The following is a 17,978-nucleotide window of genomic DNA, read 5'->3' on the forward strand; positions in this document are numbered from 1 at the left end:
TGCTGTTGAAGTAATATTTATCACATTACATCACTATAGTACAGTATTATTGACCATATTCATTATACTGTGCATTAGATCTCTGTAACTTATTTACTACTGATTATAAGTTCCTTAAACACCATCACTTGTACCCCCCCACCCTCCATCCCCTGGTAACCACCATTTTACCAGAACACTGTCCTAACTATGTTTCTTAGATTTCATTTATTTATTTTTTTTTTTGTGAGGAAGATCAGCCCTGAGCTAACATCCATGCCAATCTTCCTCTTTTTGCTGAGGAAGACCGGCTCTGAGCTAACATCCATTGCCAATCCTCCTCTTTTTCTTTCCCCCAAAGCCCCAGTAGATAGTTGTATGTCATAGTTGCACATCCTTCTAGTTGCTGTATGTGAGACGCAGCCTCAGCATGGCCAGACAAGCGGTGCATCGGTGCGCGTCCGGGATCCAAACCCGGGCCGCCAGTAGCGGAGCGCGCGCACTTAACCGCTAAGCCACGGGCCGGCCCAAGTTTCTTAGATTTCATATTTGTCTGTTTGGCATCCATTAATTACAGGGGTAAACTAACAGCCAAAGTTGTTTACATCTCTCATGCTATCCAGAGCCTATACTCTGAACCACCTCCTCTACCTACCTCTCAAATACCAAGCCGATATTTCCCTTGCCCTAAGTCAATCCAGGGCCGGGTACCAGACAGCTAGGGGCAGCCTGTATGCTGCAGAGTCCACCCGCGTTGTTCAGACCAGCCAATCCTAAACTGTTTACCCTGCCCTGCCTTGCGTTTCCCACAGAAGCCCTGAGAAAGGCTGTGGTCTATGCTGTCCCCTCGCTCCGTTCTGCCTCCTGACCAGCTCTGGTGCTTCCCCATGTGGCCCTGAGCAGCATGTGGTGCCCCATGTTCCCAGGGGAACTGTAAGTAACACTGAACTTTTCTGTCAATGGCACTGATCTCTCTGTGTCATCACTCAGTCACTTCTATAAATTAAAATCCACACGTATAATTAGGACCAGACATACCACATCCTATAGGACAGCTGCCTGAAGCTACCAAGTATTGTCTCCCAGTGGGCAGCAAAACCGAGTTTTCAATAAGCCCTCCACCATTCTCTCTGCCTGCTGTTCTGAGACGGGCTCACGGTAAGACCAGCGATGCCCACGGTTCTGGTCCCATTGCCTCACTTCTTTTGCAACCAAAAGAGGTTCCATGCTTGGAAGCAGTGCTGGATACTGCCATGAAAATACTGGCTGAGGCACTACGGTCAGGGAAGGCAAAGCCATCTCCAGAATAAGCAACTTCTTGTCAGCAATTTCTGCCACCTCCATAATGGAAGGGATCCAGTGTAATCAACCTGAAACTGAGTGTCTGGCTGATCTCTGGGGATCTATTCTGTTATATTGGGAGCTCAGTGCTGGTCTCTCCTTTTGGATGGTTAGGCACTTATCTGGGGCAGTAGTCAGATCAGCCTTGCTGAGGAGAAATTCATGTTGTTAGTCTCACCGTGCATACCCTCCATCCCCGGCCCATGGTGACTTTTTTCATGAGCCTACTGAGCAAGGAGAGGCATGACGGGACAGGAATGTGTCACCTTTTCCACCTGCAGAAGGTGCTCTTTGGTGAGCACTCGCAGGAGATATAATATTACACTCTGGACCCTTTCCGAAAAGTCTATATACATACCTCTTTATTGGACCTCTTTGATACCAATTTTCTAATCACATTCTTTCCATGTCCCTGAATATCTGCCAAACCTTTAGTTTCCATCATGAATCACTGTAGAGCAGTGGTTCTCAACTGGAAGTGGTTTTATCCTCTGTGGAATATTTTGCAGTGTCTGCAGACATTTTTGGCCGTCACAACTGCAGGGGTGTCAGGGGGTGGGGGATGCTACTGGCATCTCGTATGTAGAGGCCAGGGATGCTGCTAAACATCCTACAGTGCACAGGACAGCTGCCCACAGCAAAGAATTATCCAGCCCCAAATATCAATAAGGTCAAGGTGGAGAAATCTTGTAGAGCCACACTTCTGGCCATCCTCCTTCTCGGCCAAGTGGATAACCAGATGTCCCCTGTCCCTCCTGGACTCCCACCAGTGGGCTGTAATGATAGCATTCTACTTCTGGTCGGTGCCAGCTAATCATGCAGAACCTTCTGTGAGCCAGGCTTGACCTTTTTATTCCTCAGTTAGTTGGTCATAGAGAACCACCCATGAGGTCAAATGCATAGTGAGCGGGAGACATAGCAATGAAGGAGTGGGACCCTGGGTGTGTAAGCAACTAACTTGTACCTTCAGAACCTCCTCGAGCCTGGTCTCATATATTCCACTTTCTCCTCGTGATGGAATAACGAAGCACCTGACCCTGTGGCTGGTGGATTAGATAACACCCTGTCGTGATGGGCTGCTCAGAATGCATGGTTACTTTCTATCCCATGGTCAGACATCTGGTCTATACCAGCGCCCGCAGACGAGCAGAAGTTCTTTCTCAAAGGAAAATAGCTATTTGCTGACGAGTGCACAACTTTATTCCAAAACAGAGGGGCAAGTGATGTGATTCTGTGTACAACATTCCAGTCTGCCACAGACCTTTGAGACTGATTGGATCTGCTGGACCATAAAGTCCAAATGATATAGCAGCTAGCACTATAGCCTGGGCAACCTGCAGGAGATCTTGGAAGTGGGGTGACGAAATTTCTTGGTAAGGTTTATTATTATCATTTTTTTAAGAGGCTAGGACCAAAGAAAAGAAAAAGGATATATGCTCATTGTAATCTAGAACTAGAGTTTTAGAAATAAAACATGATGGGGAGTCATGGCAGAAGGGAGGACCACACGGAAGGGGAAACACACGCTAACAGGAAAGCATGCTAAAGTACTCATTCATTCCCTCCCCTCCCCGTTAGAAGGTTCCACATTCCCATCCCTTGCCATCTCCCTATTGAGGAACTTACTCCCACCCCACTGATGTTGGCCTCTGTACCTAACAGACTTCAAAAGATCTGGTTATTTCCCAGTCGCCACAGCTCAGTTATTCTGTTAATGGCTATGGATCCCTCTGGGAAAGGATCGAGGGAATTGCTACTATATATACTTAATAAAAGCATCAAAGGATCCTTCCTCAAGTGGACCTGGCCTTCCTTTCAATTCATGGGCTCTGGGTCTGAGAACTGGTAAGGTCTGGAAACTGGGTAAGGATCAGGATTTTCCATCAGAGTAGCTGCTATCAGCCTTTTTGATGTCTTGGGGGTTATACAAGTCAAGCGATATCCTAAGTGGCTTCCTAACTACCTCACCCTCTGTGATCACCACGGTCTACTAGCCATTGGGATAGATCTCTGCAGGTCAAGGTCACTGGTTGCATCCAGGCTTTGATGTCCATTAAAGTCATTATGACCATCTTGCCTCTGCCAGAAAAATGCTGCCACCTGGCCTCTACTCATTCGGAATTCTATCATCCCCACTCATGTTAGGAACCAGTTCCAGGGCCATATCCCTGCCTTCAACTCTGGCTTATAGAAGATAGTCACCCTCGACAATAAATGGGAAAGAAAAGAATATTGGAATTGGAATGTCACCATTTTGCCACTTCTAATGAATAAATGGGTCTAGGCAATGTGCATCAGTGATGCTGACATCTCAAAAAAGGAGATAAACCAGACATTATAAACCCCAAAGGGAAGAATATCCCCCACCTATGAAGTAGTCTTGCCAAAAAAGAAAAAAATTGCACCTGAATCTGATCAAGCATGAACATAGGTTCATCCTCAACAAAATATTAGGAAATTGAATTCAATATACATAAATTTATGCTAATACTTTAAAAGAGTAAACAATGGAAAGATAAACTAAAATATTTTCAAGGTTTCTCAGAAAGGGCAGGAGAGAACAGCTGGAGGGAGAGCTGTAGGTTTCTCTAAATATATCTGCCAGGGAGAGGCAGAGAGGAGGCAGGGAGAGGCAGTAGGTTTCTCTAAACATATCTTACTTTGTCGGTTTGACCTGTGGTGGGCGAGTGATTAAGATCGGTGCTCTCACCGCCTCCGCCCAGGTTCATTTTCCAGTCAGAGAACCACATCACATTGGCTGTCATACTGTGGCAGCTGCGTGTTGCTGTGATGCTGAGAGCTATGCTACCAGTATTTCAAATTCCAGCAGGGTCCCCCATGGGGGACAGGTTTCAGTGGAGCTTCCAGACTAGACAGACTGGGAAGAAGGACCTGAATACCAACTTCCGAAAAAACTGACTCTGAAAACCCCATGACTAGCAGCGGAGCCATGTCGGATACAGCGCCTGAGGACGAAAGGATGGCTCGAGAAGAGCAGGCAGGGCTCCCTCACTGTACACAGGATCACTAGGAGTCGGAATCGACTCCACGGCACTAACAACAAGAGATTTGACTTTGGAAACATGTAAATAATCACATACTTATAAAGCAAAAGTAAATTTTTAAAAAGCTATCTCAAAAAGTTAAAAGCAAAATGAAACTGATCCTAACCATGTATCCAGGTGGTGGTCTAACCACAGAGAGAACTATTTCAAGTGATTAAAAACAGTAATTTGAGGGGCTGGCCCGGTGGTGCAAGCGGTTAAGTGCTCACGCTCTGCTGCGGTGGCCCGGGGTTCACCGGTTCGGATCCTGGACGTGCACCGACGCACCGCTCGTGGAGCCATGCTGTGGCGGCGTCCCATATAAAGTAGAGGAAGATGGGCACGGATGTTAGCCCAGGGCCAGTCTTCCTCAGCAAAAAAAGAGGAGGATTGGCAGATGTTAGCTCAGGGCCGATCTTCCTCACAAAAAAAAGAAAAAAAAAACAGTACTTTGATCGTACATCTCCAGTGGAATATACCTTAACGGAAAAAAGAACTACAAAAAAAAAAATTCTTAAACTGTGTTTGATCATCATATTGTTAGCTACAGTGTTGTCGTTCTTCTTCTGAGATTGTTGTGTATGTAGCGTGCAGAAACAAGATACAAATGCAAGAGCAATGAGGTTAGTAGGAACCCTGTAGTCCTAGAAATAACAGTATGAACTCATGAGGTATTTTCTCTTTAAAAGCACGAAATACACATTTCCTAGCCTTGTTCACTGAAAACATCTAGAAACAATAGCCAACTGAGTAGCAATGAGCACATCTGGTGTCAGATTGGATTAGTAAATATCATTTCCTAGCAAAAGGGACCAGAGATCCTTGGAGAAACGGATGATTCCAAGTCTAGGGCAGGAACTGTAGTAGATGAGCCAGGGACATCTTGTGGTTCCAGAAAACAAGGAAACCTATAAAAGACTACTAGGGTCACATTGAAAGATGTGCTAACTGGAAGAGGCTCCCAGTGGCAACAGATTGGACAATTTGAGCATCAAGAAGAAGAATAACCACAACTAACTGAAACATATCAAAATGTTAAAAATTCAATATTTAATAATGATACGTTTTTTAAAGGTCACGGTTGGAGCATGCTAGGGAAACAACTTATTATTTTAAAAACTGGGACATAAAAGGAAAAAATCAAGCGATTATTTTGCCCTTCTTGTACTCACCATACCAATGGGCAACCAAATAGTTGGTGAGGGGGAGTTTTCTTTATAGAAGTATTCCAGCTAGTAAATGAAGATGAAGTGGCGGACTTCAAATCTCAGTTTTGTAACTTCTAATGAATTAAAGGATCTAGGCCATCATCATCTATGGCTGCTAAAAAGACAGACACGAGGTATTATGTCCCTCCTGCTGGAAAACACACACCCCCTTTCAAGCAGTCTTGCCCCCTAAAAAAAGAATCTGATGAAGCTTCTAGATCTAATTACTAATTTACAGGAAATACAGGGCAGATGAACACGACAATACAGAAATGCAATCACTAAAATCCAGGCTATGAGAAACTTACAAGATCAAATACATAAAAATAAAATCCAATAGCTACTCCAGAGTTAAAAAACCCTGAGTAGTACAGTTTTAATGAGACATGTAACAAATCGAAAGACAGCGTCCTGATTATTGGTGAAACAGCAAAAGCATTCTCATGCAAGTTTCAGGAAAAAGAAAAGGATGTCCACTGATACTAGTAAGACTGGAGATTGTTCCCACAGTGCTAGAAAAGGAAACAAACTACACGATGTAATGAGGAGGGAAAACTATCATTATTTGGAAGTGAGATGACTAACTCTGGGAGACCCAAGAAAATAAAATGAAAACTCTCAGGAATAGCAAAAGAATTGAGTAGATATCCAAGTAAAAAATTAATTGTAAGAATCAACGGCTTTCTTGAAAACTATGGCCTGCAGGCCAATCCAGCCCACTGCCTGTTTTTGCAAATAAAGTTTTATCGGAACACAGCCATGCTTATTCATTTACATATTGTCTATGGCTGTTTTTTTGTTTTTTTTTTTTCAAGATTTATTTATTTATTTTCCCCCCAAAGCCCCAGTAGATAGTTGTATGTCATAGTTGCACAGCCTTCTAGTTGCTGTATGTGGGACACAGCCTCAGCGTGGCCGGAGAAGTGGTGCGTCGTGTGCGCCCGGGATACGAACCCGGGCCGCCAGCATCAGAGAGCACACACTTAACCGCTAAGCCACAGGGCCGGCCCTGTCTATATGGCTGTTTTTATGCTACAGTGACAAAGTTGAGAAATTGTGACACAGAGCATATGTGAGGTTTGCCAAGCTTTGCTATAGATAAATAATAATGTTAGAAAATAAAATTTAAAGAAAAAGATCTAATTTGTAATAGAAATGAATATAAGCTATCAGGAATAAACTTTAAAATATGTAATAACTATTATATATGAAGAAAACAACTGTACAGACATAAAAGGGGATATGAATAAATGGTATTAGGTGTCTCATTCTTGATAGAAAACTAAAGCAAGACTCTAAATTAAATTGTCGATACTCTGCAGCCAAAGACCACCAGGTATACATCCGTACCTGAACAAATGGGTTTACTACTGTCGTACTGTGGGGCATCTCAGTAAGGGGGGTCAGGAAGCATTTATAGGATTTGGGCTTGTGTTAGGTGATTTGGGGAGGTTTAAGGAAGCAGGGCTTTTCTCTGGACTGGATGTTGTCAGCAAGTGGGAGGATTTCTGTGATGGGATATGTTAACAAATCTTAACTAGACAGAGGCTACAGCTGTAATTGGTAAAGAAGCAACGGTCACGTATATTCTCCGAGAAAGAGGGATGTTTCCTCATTTTTGTGGTTTGGACAATATTCGTGCCTTTGTTGGTGTTCACGTGATTTCGCAGTGATCTTGTTTTTGTCTTGATACCTCATGTCACAGAGGGACTTTGTCTGATGTTGATGATCTGTGAAATCCTTCATGTTCAACAGAACACCAAGGCCAGCTCCTGGATGCCAGGGATGTTTTTCTCTATCTCAAATCTAAATTAAATGCAATTTAATCTTGATCACCAGTTTTGTATGTGTTTTGTTTTATGAGAGAACTTGACAAAGCATATCTAAGTTAGGTATCTGAACAAATAAACAGTAAAGAAGAGTTTAAGAAACCAAAAAAGAGGGCCGACCCTGTGGCTTAGCGGCTAAGTGCACGCGCTCTGCTGCTGACGGCCGGGGCTTGGGATCCAGGGCGCCCACCGACGCACCACTTCTCGGCCATGCTGGGGCCACAGCCCACATACAGCAGCTGGAAGGATGTGCAGCTATGACATGCAACTGTCTACTGGGGCTTTGGGGGGGGAAACACACACACACACACACACACACACACACGAGAGCACTGAGAAAACTGAGATATAAAAGGTTGATAAACTTGACTACGAAAAATAAAAGTCTTCTGTGTAATAAAAATCACCCATACACGGGTTTAGAAGACAAACTACAAACTCGGGTAAAATATCTTCAACACATTTGAGGAAGGGCTGCTATCACTAGTAAAAACAAACAAACTCCCTACCAATCAACATAAAAAGGGTACTTCTGGGAATCGTTTTAATTTTTTTACAGTAAGAATGTACAACTGAAAAATTTTCAAGGGAAAAAAGCGGAGACTTGAACACAGAGACCCGGGCGTAGCAGAGGAGCTTCAGGGAAGGACTACGCTTCCCAGGAGGCTCTGCGCTGACTGTCCCCGGCCTCCCGACAGGCTCCGCGCGCTTTCCGCGCCAGTTTGGGCCTTACTTAGCGAGCAACCGAATCGCGCCGGAGGATGGAGAGCAGTGACGAAGCAGCCGTCCAGAAGCACCGCATCCACTTACGCCCCGTCTCGCTCCGCGACGCCGCCCCCGTCACGCTGCACCTTCTGCCCTGCGAGGTCCCAGTTAACCAGCCCGCCCCCGTGGGGCGCTTCTTCACCCCGGCCATCCGCCAGGGTCCCGCCGGTGAGCGCTCGCGGCCGGACTACGGCTCCCGGCAGCCCCCGCGCCGGCGCCGCGCTCTTCTCGGCAAGGAGCGGCGTGAGAGCTCCTGGGGATCCTAGTCCACCGGAGGTGGCGGAGGGCCGCCGCCGGGCTTGCCCCGCAAGGCCTGGATCAGGCCCTCACTAAGGCTCTGCGCCTGCCTCCTCCAGGACTCGAAGTGTCGTTTCGGGGCCGCAAACTACGGGGCGAGGAGGTGGTGCTGCCGCCCGGCCTCGTGGGATACGTCATGGTGATGGAAGAAAAGCAGGACTTCTCGGAGGGTCCGGAAAATGACGACGAGCAGGAGGAGCAGGAGCTGGTGGAACCCCCGGAGGCGCTGGAGCGGAACTTCGTGAGCAAAGGGTCACAGGGTTGGAAGGGGGTGCGGGCGGGAGCGCGGCCCCCCTGCTGAGCCGAGCCCCTTCCCCAGGACTGCTTTATCGGAGCCACTGCTAGTTTCAGCCGCTTCACCCTGTGGGGCCTGGAGACCATCCCCGGCCCGGATGCCAAAGTGCGCGGGGCCCTAACCTGGCCCAGCCTCGCTGCAGCGGTGAGTAGATGGATGGTCCCCTTCCGCCCAGGCCCCATCCGTTCCCCTTCTGACTTCAAGGTGATTTCCTGGGTTGTCCAGAATCTTGCTCCTCAGCAGATATGGGGCTTTCGGCCTGGGCAGTACAGTAGGGCAGATGGAGCCCGGGTCTGCTGGAGCATTCGACTGGGCAAGGGCAGGGTGGCTTCCCCACCACTCTGCTTAGAAGGGACTATCACAGAGCAGCCGGGTCCCTCCCCAAGTATGTGAGCTACCCAGCCGCTCTCTCAGAAATCCAATAGCAGAGGTGACTCCTGTTGCAGATCCACTCACAGGTGCCTGAGGACTCAGAACCAGAGCTTGAAATTGAAAGCCACTGATCCCTTCAGCCCAATTAACCAGCTCTTCCCTTTGGAGCCACTGATTCCATCACCCCAATAAACGAGTTCTTCACAGCACCTGTGAGTTTTCCAGCATCTTGGAGCCCCTAAGCCGGCAGTGCCCGGTCTCCCACAAGAACCTTTCGTAGCTCTGACCTATACAAACAATTTATTGCCAGGGGGCAAGAGAGGCCAGAATTTAGCAGCCAGTACCCACCCCACCCCCAACTCCTACTTTACAAAAGAAATTTTTACAGCCACCAGCCTTCTGTACAGAGCACCCCCACGCCTGTCTCACTGTACACAGCTGCCCGGCTCTCTCTGGTCCCTGGTTCACAGCAGGCCTGGGCCTGCAGCAAGCTGACCTTGGAGTTGACCTGAGCCCTGAGCTCGCCTCGGTGCTGGATACCAGCTGGCCCCTACCAGGCCTGTCCTCCTTGTGGAGCTGTCCTCAGCCCCGTCTCCCTTGGTGTGCCTCTTGGGGGCCTCAGTGGGCGTGGGATGGGCTGTCAGCCCCAGTTCTGCCGGCTTTGTTGGCACTGCCACGGGCAGTGCCTGGTCACCACTTTCCCCTCTTGCTCCAGTCCTTGGGAGTGAAGTGGAGACACTTGGAGTCGATCCGAAGGAGCCGCTTGAGCATAGCCCGTTCGTGCCCATCCACAATGTCCTCCGACAATGTGAGGATGTACTGGCCCTGGACAGGAGACGGGGCCGGGCAGGTCAGCCCACGTGGGGCCTGCACTGTGCACCCCTGCACACACCTGTCTCCCCCTGCCTGCCTCCCTACCTTGTAGTAGTTGATGAGGTTGAGGTACTGTAGCGTGGAGATGACATCCTCCTTCTTGATGCTCGTGATTTCACTGATCTCGCTGTGGGAGGGGAAAGATCATGTCCCCTGGGGGCCTTCTTCTCTGCCCCAGGCCCCCAGGAGCCCTAGGAGTGAGAAAGCCCAGGAACAGACAGGCCATGCCATGCACCCCCAGGTAGATGGAGCCCGGCTCACTTGATGGTGATCTGCGGCCTCTCCCCGCTCTCTGACTTCAGCCCCATCAGGATCTCCAGGATGGTCTGGGACCAGTAACTTCGGTAAGATAGGAGGCCAAGATCCGAGAGGGGCTTCTCAGGGGTCCCCGTTTTCCCTTCCACTTTGGAGAGTTCATAGCCTAAAGCAACAGAGCACGAGGGGGTGGGTAAGTGGTCACAGCTTCATGCAACCAATGTTTAAGAGCATGGGTCGCAGAGGCAGACTGCCTGGTTCCCATCTTGGGAACTGTGCCTCAGTTTCCTCATAAGGGATTGATGAGCATTCACTCTTCACCTGGGCGCTGAGCACAGTGGACGGGGCTGAGGGCACCATGAAGAGTAGCTACAATCGACTGGGAGGGGTGCTCAGGAGCCAGTGAAGGCTTGTGAGTAGGGCGGGGCAGTGCAGAGAAAATGGCTTATGGAAAGTAAGTGCCTGGGTCATTCCACACACACTTTCTGTGCCTGCGTATGCGAGGAGGCAAGTGGGCCAGACCCCACGTCAGGTCCAGGCCTGAGGGTACCTGGATCCTCACATCCAATTTGTCCACCAAGCTGTGACCTGAGGAGCATTAGCTGCTTGAAGACCAGGCTGGCCTGACTGGGTGGTTGCGAGGATGCCAGGAGAGGAGCGCCACAGCGCTTCCCATGTGAGGGAGGCCATTTCCCCGCAGGTACCTGACCTCCCGAAGCTCCCCCCCTGCCCCCCCAATCGGACTGCTCCGCCCTCCTCTACCCTGCCTACTGGGCACTGGCAGGCCCTCAGGCCCTGCAAAACCCTGAGTGGCTTCCTGTCTCTCGGGCAGAGTCTTCATTCTCCCTGTAAGGGCTCTGCGATGTCTCCACTACTTCTAGAAGCCCTTCTCACTCTCAGTCATAACCAGCCTCAGGGTAGACGATCGCCCTTTCTGTTTCCCCCCTTTGATACATCTGTATCAGCCAGTCTTACCCTCTTGCTCAATCTCCTGTGACTTCCACAAAGCAACCTGGTGATGAGAGGGACAGAAGCTGTGCTTTGGAGAAAGGAAGCACAGAGGAGGAAAGGGACACACTTGGGTTCCTACTCAACTTTGCTGGGTCCACAGGGCATGCCTAGTCCCGACAGATCAGCTGGAGGCCACACTTGCCTCCTCAGCTGTAGGGAACTCCTGGCCCCTCCTCAGTGAACACCCACTGCCCTCTCAACTGTCTGACAACTGAGCACACCTCCTTGATGGCCCTGCCCACATCCCATCTCCACTGAGATCTGAGCTCCAAGCCTTCGACTGAGTTTCTTTAAGCATCTGCCTGCTCCACCAGACTGAGGGGTTCCTGACAATATGACCCCATCTTGGCATCACTCTACCAATAAAATTTCGCAAATGGACCATGACCTTGATCAAGTCAAGCCTCCATGTCTTCACCAGACAAACATAAGGCTCCCTCCCTGTCCCTAAGTCAGAGCTTGGTTATCCCAAGAGTTCACTGATTGGTGAGCTGGATGGAATGAGGGTAAGAGGATGGGAAGCAGAAGGGGGCTTGGGGTTGGGGTGACAGTGAAGAGTTCATGAAGACGAGGAGCATGGTCCCTTCTGGGCTTTAAGAGACTGACCTGACTGAATGGAAGGAACAGGGGCCACGTTCACGGAGGTCAGTGCTTACAGCTGTTTGCTGAGTTGACAGCATTTTGAACATCCACTATCTGCAAGGCTCAGGGACAACTGGGGAACTGAACCACTGGTCCTTGCCCGGGAACTTGTGTGACAACACAGTACCAGACCCGTGAGCAACAGTGGCTCACTCAGCTTCCGCCCACAGCCCTGGGCAGGAGCAGATGAGTCAGATTTGGGAAATTTGGGTGGTACTGAGAAGCTTGGCGAAGGAACAGTGAGGGGCTGAGAACATGGTCCTGATCAGGGCAGTTACTCTGACGACGGAGAGAACCTTGGGGACCAGGCCAGCCTCCCTGGTAACTAGGCTGCAGAGCCAGAGCTGGGAATCAGCAACCCTGCTCCTGTGTGTGTGTGTGTGTGAGTGACCCCACCCCCACCCCCCGCAGCCCCTGGTGTGTGTGTGTGTGTGTGACGCCCCCCCCCCCCCATTCCCTGGCCAGGAGCACCGGTACTCACTGAACTCGATCAGCAGCTTGCCGTAGCCCCGGCGCTGGTAGGGAGGCAGTGTCAGGATGCAGGCCACGTTGTAGTCTTCCGTCGATTCCTTCTCCTGGAAGAGAGGGGCCGGTGAGGGAAGGGACCTGGCACAGGGCAGGGCTGGGGGCAGCTGGCTGAGCACTGACCTTGGAGAAGTAGCCCACAATGTGGAAGCCCTTGCAGTCATACTCCGTCATGACATAGAAAAGGAAGGGGTCTGTGTCGTAATACAACGTCTTGTGGTCGAGGAAACACTTGGCCAGAAGACACAGGTTCTGGGAATAACTCTGCAAAGGAAAAGGCCCATCACCGCTCTGGGTACCTGTCTTGAAGGTGGCCGTGTGGCCAGGGTGAGCCAGAAGCTTCTGTGTACCCCAAGCTGATAGGTGATGAGCCTTCCTCCCTGGGGCATAACTTAGTCCATCGGTCAGGCTGCCCTGCCGCTCAGGCAGGGCCACTTCTCAGTGTCGAAGAGCCTGTGCACCAGCTCTGTTCAACAGCCTGCCTCCCTAGTGAGCTGGGCAGGTGTCCCCCTGCTCCCCGTACCTCTGCCTGAGTCTGGCCTGGGGGGACTCCACTGCCCTCCACTATAGATAACAGTCAGCAAATCAGCATGTCCCCAGGAAGACTGACCAAGGCTTATGAGAGAAGCTCTGGCTGTGTGACAGTCTTAGGAGTCTGGCTGTCAAAAACCACAATTCTCCCACCTACAGTCACACCTCCTGGGAACTGATGTGCTATTCCACAACGGAGGCAAGGAATTCTGGAATTGAACAAAATAATATCCTCATGGGTTCCCCAGCAAAATTATTAATCTTGTCACTTTACTTCTACACATGATCTCTCCTGCATTTCAGACCTTGCTTTTTAGGTACCTGCGAGCACTGTCACTTGGATGCCCAAGTCCACACTTAACACTACAGAACAGTGGTTAAAGCAGCACCTTCCTCTCAAGCTCCCCCAGCACCCAAGCCAGAGCTCTCCCCGGCCAGTCCAGGGGCCTGCCTCTCCCGCCCCGCCCTCCCGGTCCCAGGAATGGGGGAGTCTCGCTCTCAATGGTCCTCCAGGTTACTCCCTCCTTCCTCCCACAGCCACAGACTGAAGCACGTTTGTAACCCCAAACCTGGCAGTGTCCCCGACTCCTCCTCAACTGATCACATTCCCACCACCTGTGCTGTCTCTGGTCATAGCCTGGCCTCATCCTCTCTGCCCTTCAGCCAGAAGGCTCCTGGCCTTTCACACACACAGTCTCTGTACACCCAGGCCTGCCCTGCAGGATACCCACTTACCCTCCATGTCAAGGCTCAAAGGTCACCTCCTATGTGAAGCTCTGGTGACCACCTCCCCTGGGTCCTGATAACCCACCCTTTGTTTATGACACTTAGCACACTGGCACCTAAGTGGCTGTTGGCATGTCTGTTTTCCCCACGGACTGTGAGATCCCAGAGAGCAGAGATTCTGTTGAACTCCTGGTTGTCTCTGTATCTCCCAGCACCTGCCCTACAGCAGGAACTCAATAAAAATGGGGAGAACTGCTCTGATGGCCAGGCCAGTTAGTGTTTTCCTGAGCAGGAAGAAGCTGCCCATTTGATTTCCCCAGTGCCCGGTGCCCCTCAGCCCCTACCTTGTTCTTACGTCCATCGATCTCAAAGAAGGAGATGGTGCCCTTACGGTAGATCTCGTTGCCTGGAGGATGTCGCAGGTCACACTTGGTCTGAGAAAGAGAGGGGGATCAGGGGTGTAGGCAGGGTGGGGGGTGCTAGGAGGGCAGCCTTGTAGGACGCCTCATACCAAGTGACGCTGCAAACACTTGAGGCTCCGGCCGTATTTGAGACAGAACTCGCAGAGGTAGAGGACAGGCAGCGTGGTGAGCTCCTGCGGATACGGGGAGAAGTACCACGGCTTGAGGCGGTGCCGGCCCAGCTCAATGCACTCAATGTTCTTCATCCGGGTGACGATGTCGTCGTGGCTTCGGTCAGACACCAAGCTCCCGGTCATGCGCGGAGCCGACGGTATTCCATCTGAGCTGTCCTGGGAGTCCTGTCCAGGGCCAGTGGAAGATAGTAATTACAGGAGACAACTCAAGCAGGACACTTTACAGCTCACACAGCCCTCCCAGAGGTTTCCTTATTCAAGCCTAACAGCAACCCTATGGCAGAGGTAGTATAGTCCCCTTTCCAGATAAACAAGCTAAGACTTGGGAAGTTTTCATTCAAAACTTGGAAAAGATCACCCAATGCCTGATCTGAACGAGCTCTGGCTGGTTCTTTTTTTTTTGCTGAGCAAAATTTGCCCTGAGCTAACATCTGTGCCAATCTTCCTCTATTTTGTATGTGAGTCACTGCCACAGCATGGCCACCAACGAGTGGTGTAGATCCACACTCCAGAAACAAACCCGGGCCGCTGAAGCGGAGCATACTGAACTTAACCACTAGGCCACTGGGCTAGCCCCATCTGCCTGGTTCTTATTCCCACCAATACCATAGTTGCCCACCACCCCTTGTTTATTTTTAAACTAGTCACTAAACACTCCACCCTGCCTGTGTCCTCCACTTTTCACACAGCTTCTCTCTTCCCCAGACCCACCTCATCAGTGCCCAAGCAATTCGATTTGCGCTTCCGTCCAGGCTGAGCTGCCACTGCCCTACGGGCTGATCCATTCTGCAGGCAAGATGGTAGGAAGAGAAAGAGTGGCTGTGAGATGAGCCTGAAAGAGGCCACCAGAGGACAGAAGAAAGGCAGGGGAGAAGAGATGGTTTGGGGGACTCACCTGGGGAAACACTGAGGTCGGGGCTGTCTCGCTGGGCACTGGAGTTGCTGGTGAAACCACCTCCACCTTCCGTTTCTGTAGAGAGAAACCAAGAAAGGTGGGTCAGAAGGTAGAGAAGGTGGGACCTGAGAGGAAAGCAAGGTCCCTGGAATTGCTGAGGGTACCGTTGAGCGGTGGTTGGGCTGCAGGCAGGAGCTGGAGGAGAGCGGCTGGTCGGGCTCGCCACCGGGAATGGCCTCCCGCTCCTTGGGCAGGTTGAAGCGGAGTGTGATCTGGACCGGGATTGGCAAGGTCTTCCCGCTGGCCTGGGCGGAGGCCGGCTGTAGAGATAGGTCCAGGGTCTTCCTCTGGGGTGGGGTTGGCGGTGGGATGGAAAAGGGAGTAGGGGCCCCTCAGCGTGAAATGATTAAACCCCACCCTCTGCCCTCTCAAGGACATAGGAAGAGCCACTGGACTCGAAGCTACATCTGTAATTTGGCCCCTGTCCTTTGCCAGCTGAAGCCAGGGTGGGAGAGCACTGCCTCCTGCCCATCCAGGAGCCACTGAGGCCAAGAGATGAGAGAAGTAGGAGGCAGAAGAGAAGAGGTGAAGCAGGGGACCTACTCACCACCTCTCTCTCTGGAGAGCCGGGGCGGGACCCAGGAAGTCCGTTCTTGGTGGGGGTCTTGGCCTCCTTCTTGGGGAACTGGATCTTCTTTAGGTCCAGCCGCTCGTGGGTCACCCATTCATCCAGGCGTTTGTTGACTGCAGCAGTGGGGATGGCTCAGGAGGGAATGCCAGAAGCTGCCCCCCAACCCTACCCTGCAGCCCCGCCTCACTCCAGCCCAGAACTCACAGTCAATGTAATGGACGTAGAAAAGCTTCCGGCCACTGATGTCCTTCACGCTCAGGATCTCGGCCAGGGCTGTGGGAACAGCACAGACGGCGGCCTTAGACAGGCCTGGCCATAATGCTCCACCCTCCTACGACCTGAACTCCACCCCCAGGCCGAATCTCTAAGCCCCAGCACTTGGAAGCTCTCGCGCAAGCCCCCGTTAGTCACCAAGTGCCGCCCTCTCTCCAAGCCCCGCCCTGTCCATCCCGGAGCTAAAAGGCACGCCCCTCCTGAGTATCTGCGCCCCGCCCGCCCCAGGATTCTAGAGGCCCCTCCCCCTCCCGAGGGTTCGGTTGACTCCCGCCCCTCGCCCTTAGGTTCCTTAGCCCCGCCCACCCGACGTCACTCACGCCACTCATCTTCGTTGTCCTGGTTCCGCCGCAGCACGGGCAGGCGACAGCCCTCGATTATCTCCCCCTGGGGAGACAGCGCGGCGCCAGGGTCGGCTACTGGGGGGCCTCGGGCTCTACCCACCTCCCCTGGCTCCCTCCGCCCCGCCCCGGGCACCGGACTCACCACCTCCGCCATCTTCCCTCCCTCCACTGCCACTTCCGGCCCCTCTGGGAGACGTCACTTCCGGGACTGAGCGCGCTGTAGGCCTCGGCCTCCTAAAGACGCTTTGGAAGAGGACCCTTGGGAGACACCGCCGCCCAGCTGGAAGCAGGGAGCCGGTCTGCCTGGGTGGCGGGAGAATGGGGTGTTTTAAGTCTCGGGCCGGGTCTTGGGTGGAATCCCCATAACGTGCATAGCGATTGGAGGAAAGCTGAGTCCGTCACGTGACGCCCACCAAGTGCGACGCCGGTCACGTCGCTGCGGTGCGGGTCACGTGCGACTAGTGTTTGTGCTTTGGGGGCGGCCGAGCTCGGGCGTCTCGTAGTGGCAGTGGGAGGTCTCGCCGGGAGTGAACTGCGCGTGCTCGGCGGGGGGGGGGGCGGGTCTGGAGGGTTTGGGAGGCTGGGGAGGTGGGCGGGACTGGGAAGGGACCTCAGTACCTGGCCAAGTTTATGGACTTCATTTCTTAGGGATGGGGACTCACGGAAGATTTCTAGGTTTGCTGTTTTGTATATTGGGTTTCTAATTTTTAAAGTAGTGTGACGTCATTCATACGTTCAACAAATGTTTAATGGTCCCCTACCATGTGCCAGGCGCTATTCTAGGAGCTTGGAACACATCAGTGAATAAAGAAGCCTGCTGTCATGGAGCTTACATTCTTGGGGGTTGGAGGAAAAAGAGGGATATAGATAATAAACAATAAATATATTAAAAAGTAAATTATTTAGTCTATTAAAGAGTGATAAGTGTTATGGGAAACAAAAAAAAAAAATGCGGAAGTTAAGGGAGATGGGTAGGTAGATGGCAATTTTGAGTAGGGTGCTCAGGGCAGACCTGGATGGAAGTGTGTTAGTTGAGCAAAGGTTTAGAGAGGTGAAGGGATGAACCATGCAGTTACCTGCAGGGAAATTGTTCCAGAAAAACAGACCACAGTAAGGGGAGAAAAGTATAACCTCAGATCATCAGGGGACGTGTCCACAGGGAATATTTTGGTTGAGTGTCTCTTAGACTAGGGGTGGGCAAACTATGGCCTGCAGGCAGAATCCAACCCTCTGCTGGTTTTCCTGCAGTCAATGGGCTAAGAATGGTTTTTATGATTTTTAACGGTTGGGGAAAAATCAAAAGAATATTTTGTGACACCTGAAGATTATGAAATTCAAATTTCTACGTCCATAAATAAAGTTTTATTGGAACTACCCCCTCATTTACATTTTGTCTATGAGTCCTTTCATATTAAAACAATAATCGTGCAGGAGATATGGCCCACAAAGCCTAAAATATTTACTGTCTGGTCCTTTACAGGAAATGTTTGCCAACCCTTGCTTTATAGACTGTTGTGCTGTCTGTTTAATAAAACAGAAGCTCTTAC

At 51.0% G+C, this 17,978-nt stretch overlaps 2 protein-coding genes across 6 annotated transcripts; one reads left to right on the forward strand and one right to left on the reverse strand.

The window, feature by feature from the left end:
* The first annotated feature begins 8,162 nt into the window (after positions 1–8,162).
* RNASEH2C (ribonuclease H2 subunit C) lies at positions 8,163–9,339 on the forward strand. The gene is made up of 4 exons (XM_004437619.3): positions 8,163–8,334; positions 8,523–8,704; positions 8,783–8,902; positions 9,205–9,339. Exons 1-4 carry the CDS (start codon positions 8,163–8,165, stop codon positions 9,259–9,261), a joined length of 531 nt encoding a protein of 176 aa, XP_004437676.2. The 3' UTR covers positions 9,262–9,339.
* Positions 9,340–9,413: 74 nt separating this feature from the next.
* KAT5 (lysine acetyltransferase 5) lies at positions 9,414–16,768 on the reverse strand. 5 transcript variants are annotated; one of them, XM_087422631.1, is made up of 14 exons: positions 16,574–16,768; positions 16,408–16,474; positions 16,019–16,087; positions 15,791–15,927; positions 15,348–15,530; positions 15,184–15,258; positions 15,000–15,074; positions 14,205–14,453; positions 14,038–14,127; positions 12,560–12,700; positions 12,393–12,486; positions 10,265–10,424; positions 10,049–10,130; positions 9,414–9,955 (listed from the first exon to the last, which is right to left on the reverse strand). In XM_087422631.1, exons 1-14 carry the CDS (start codon positions 16,583–16,585, stop codon positions 9,821–9,823), a joined length of 1,569 nt encoding a protein of 522 aa, XP_087278757.1. In that variant the 5' UTR covers positions 16,586–16,768; the 3' UTR covers positions 9,414–9,820. The 5 variants fall into 5 exon arrangements, with proteins under 5 accessions (XP_087278757.1, XP_004437672.1, XP_004437671.1 ...); XM_004437615.3 differs by having other exon boundaries at positions 15,348–15,503; positions 16,574–16,764; XM_004437614.3 differs by having other exon boundaries at positions 15,348–15,503; positions 16,408–16,768.
* Positions 16,769–17,978: the final 1,210 nt, after the last annotated feature.

This window comes from Ceratotherium simum, chromosome 34, assembly GCF_057802395.1.
Source record: "Ceratotherium simum simum isolate JZ-2026a chromosome 34, ASM5780239v1, whole genome shotgun sequence".
Lineage (NCBI taxonomy): Eukaryota > Metazoa > Chordata > Mammalia > Perissodactyla > Rhinocerotidae > Ceratotherium > Ceratotherium simum.

Coding starts and splice junctions, on each gene's coding strand:
- RNASEH2C (XM_004437619.3), top strand. CDS start 8,163: ATGGAGAGCAGTGACGAAGCAGCCGTCCAGAAGCACCGCATCCACTTA. Junction 8,705..8,782: donor AGGCGCTGGAGCGGAACTTC/GTGAGCAAAGGG, acceptor CCCCTTCCCCAG/GACTGCTTTATCGGAGCCAC. Junction 8,903..9,204: donor GGCCCAGCCTCGCTGCAGCG/GTGAGTAGATGG, acceptor CTCCTGTTGCAG/ATCCACTCACAGGTGCCTGA.
- KAT5 (XM_004437614.3), bottom strand. CDS start 16,585: ATGGCGGAGGTGGTGAGTCCGGTGCCCGGGGCGGGGCGGAGGGAGCCA. Junction 15,259..15,347: donor AGCCCAACCACCGCTCAACG/GTACCCTCAGCA, acceptor TTCTCTCTACAG/AAACGGAAGGTGGAGGTGGT. Junction 14,454..14,999: donor ATTGCTTGGGCACTGATGAG/GTGGGTCTGGGG, acceptor GGCCCTGGACAG/GACTCCCAGGACAGCTCAGA.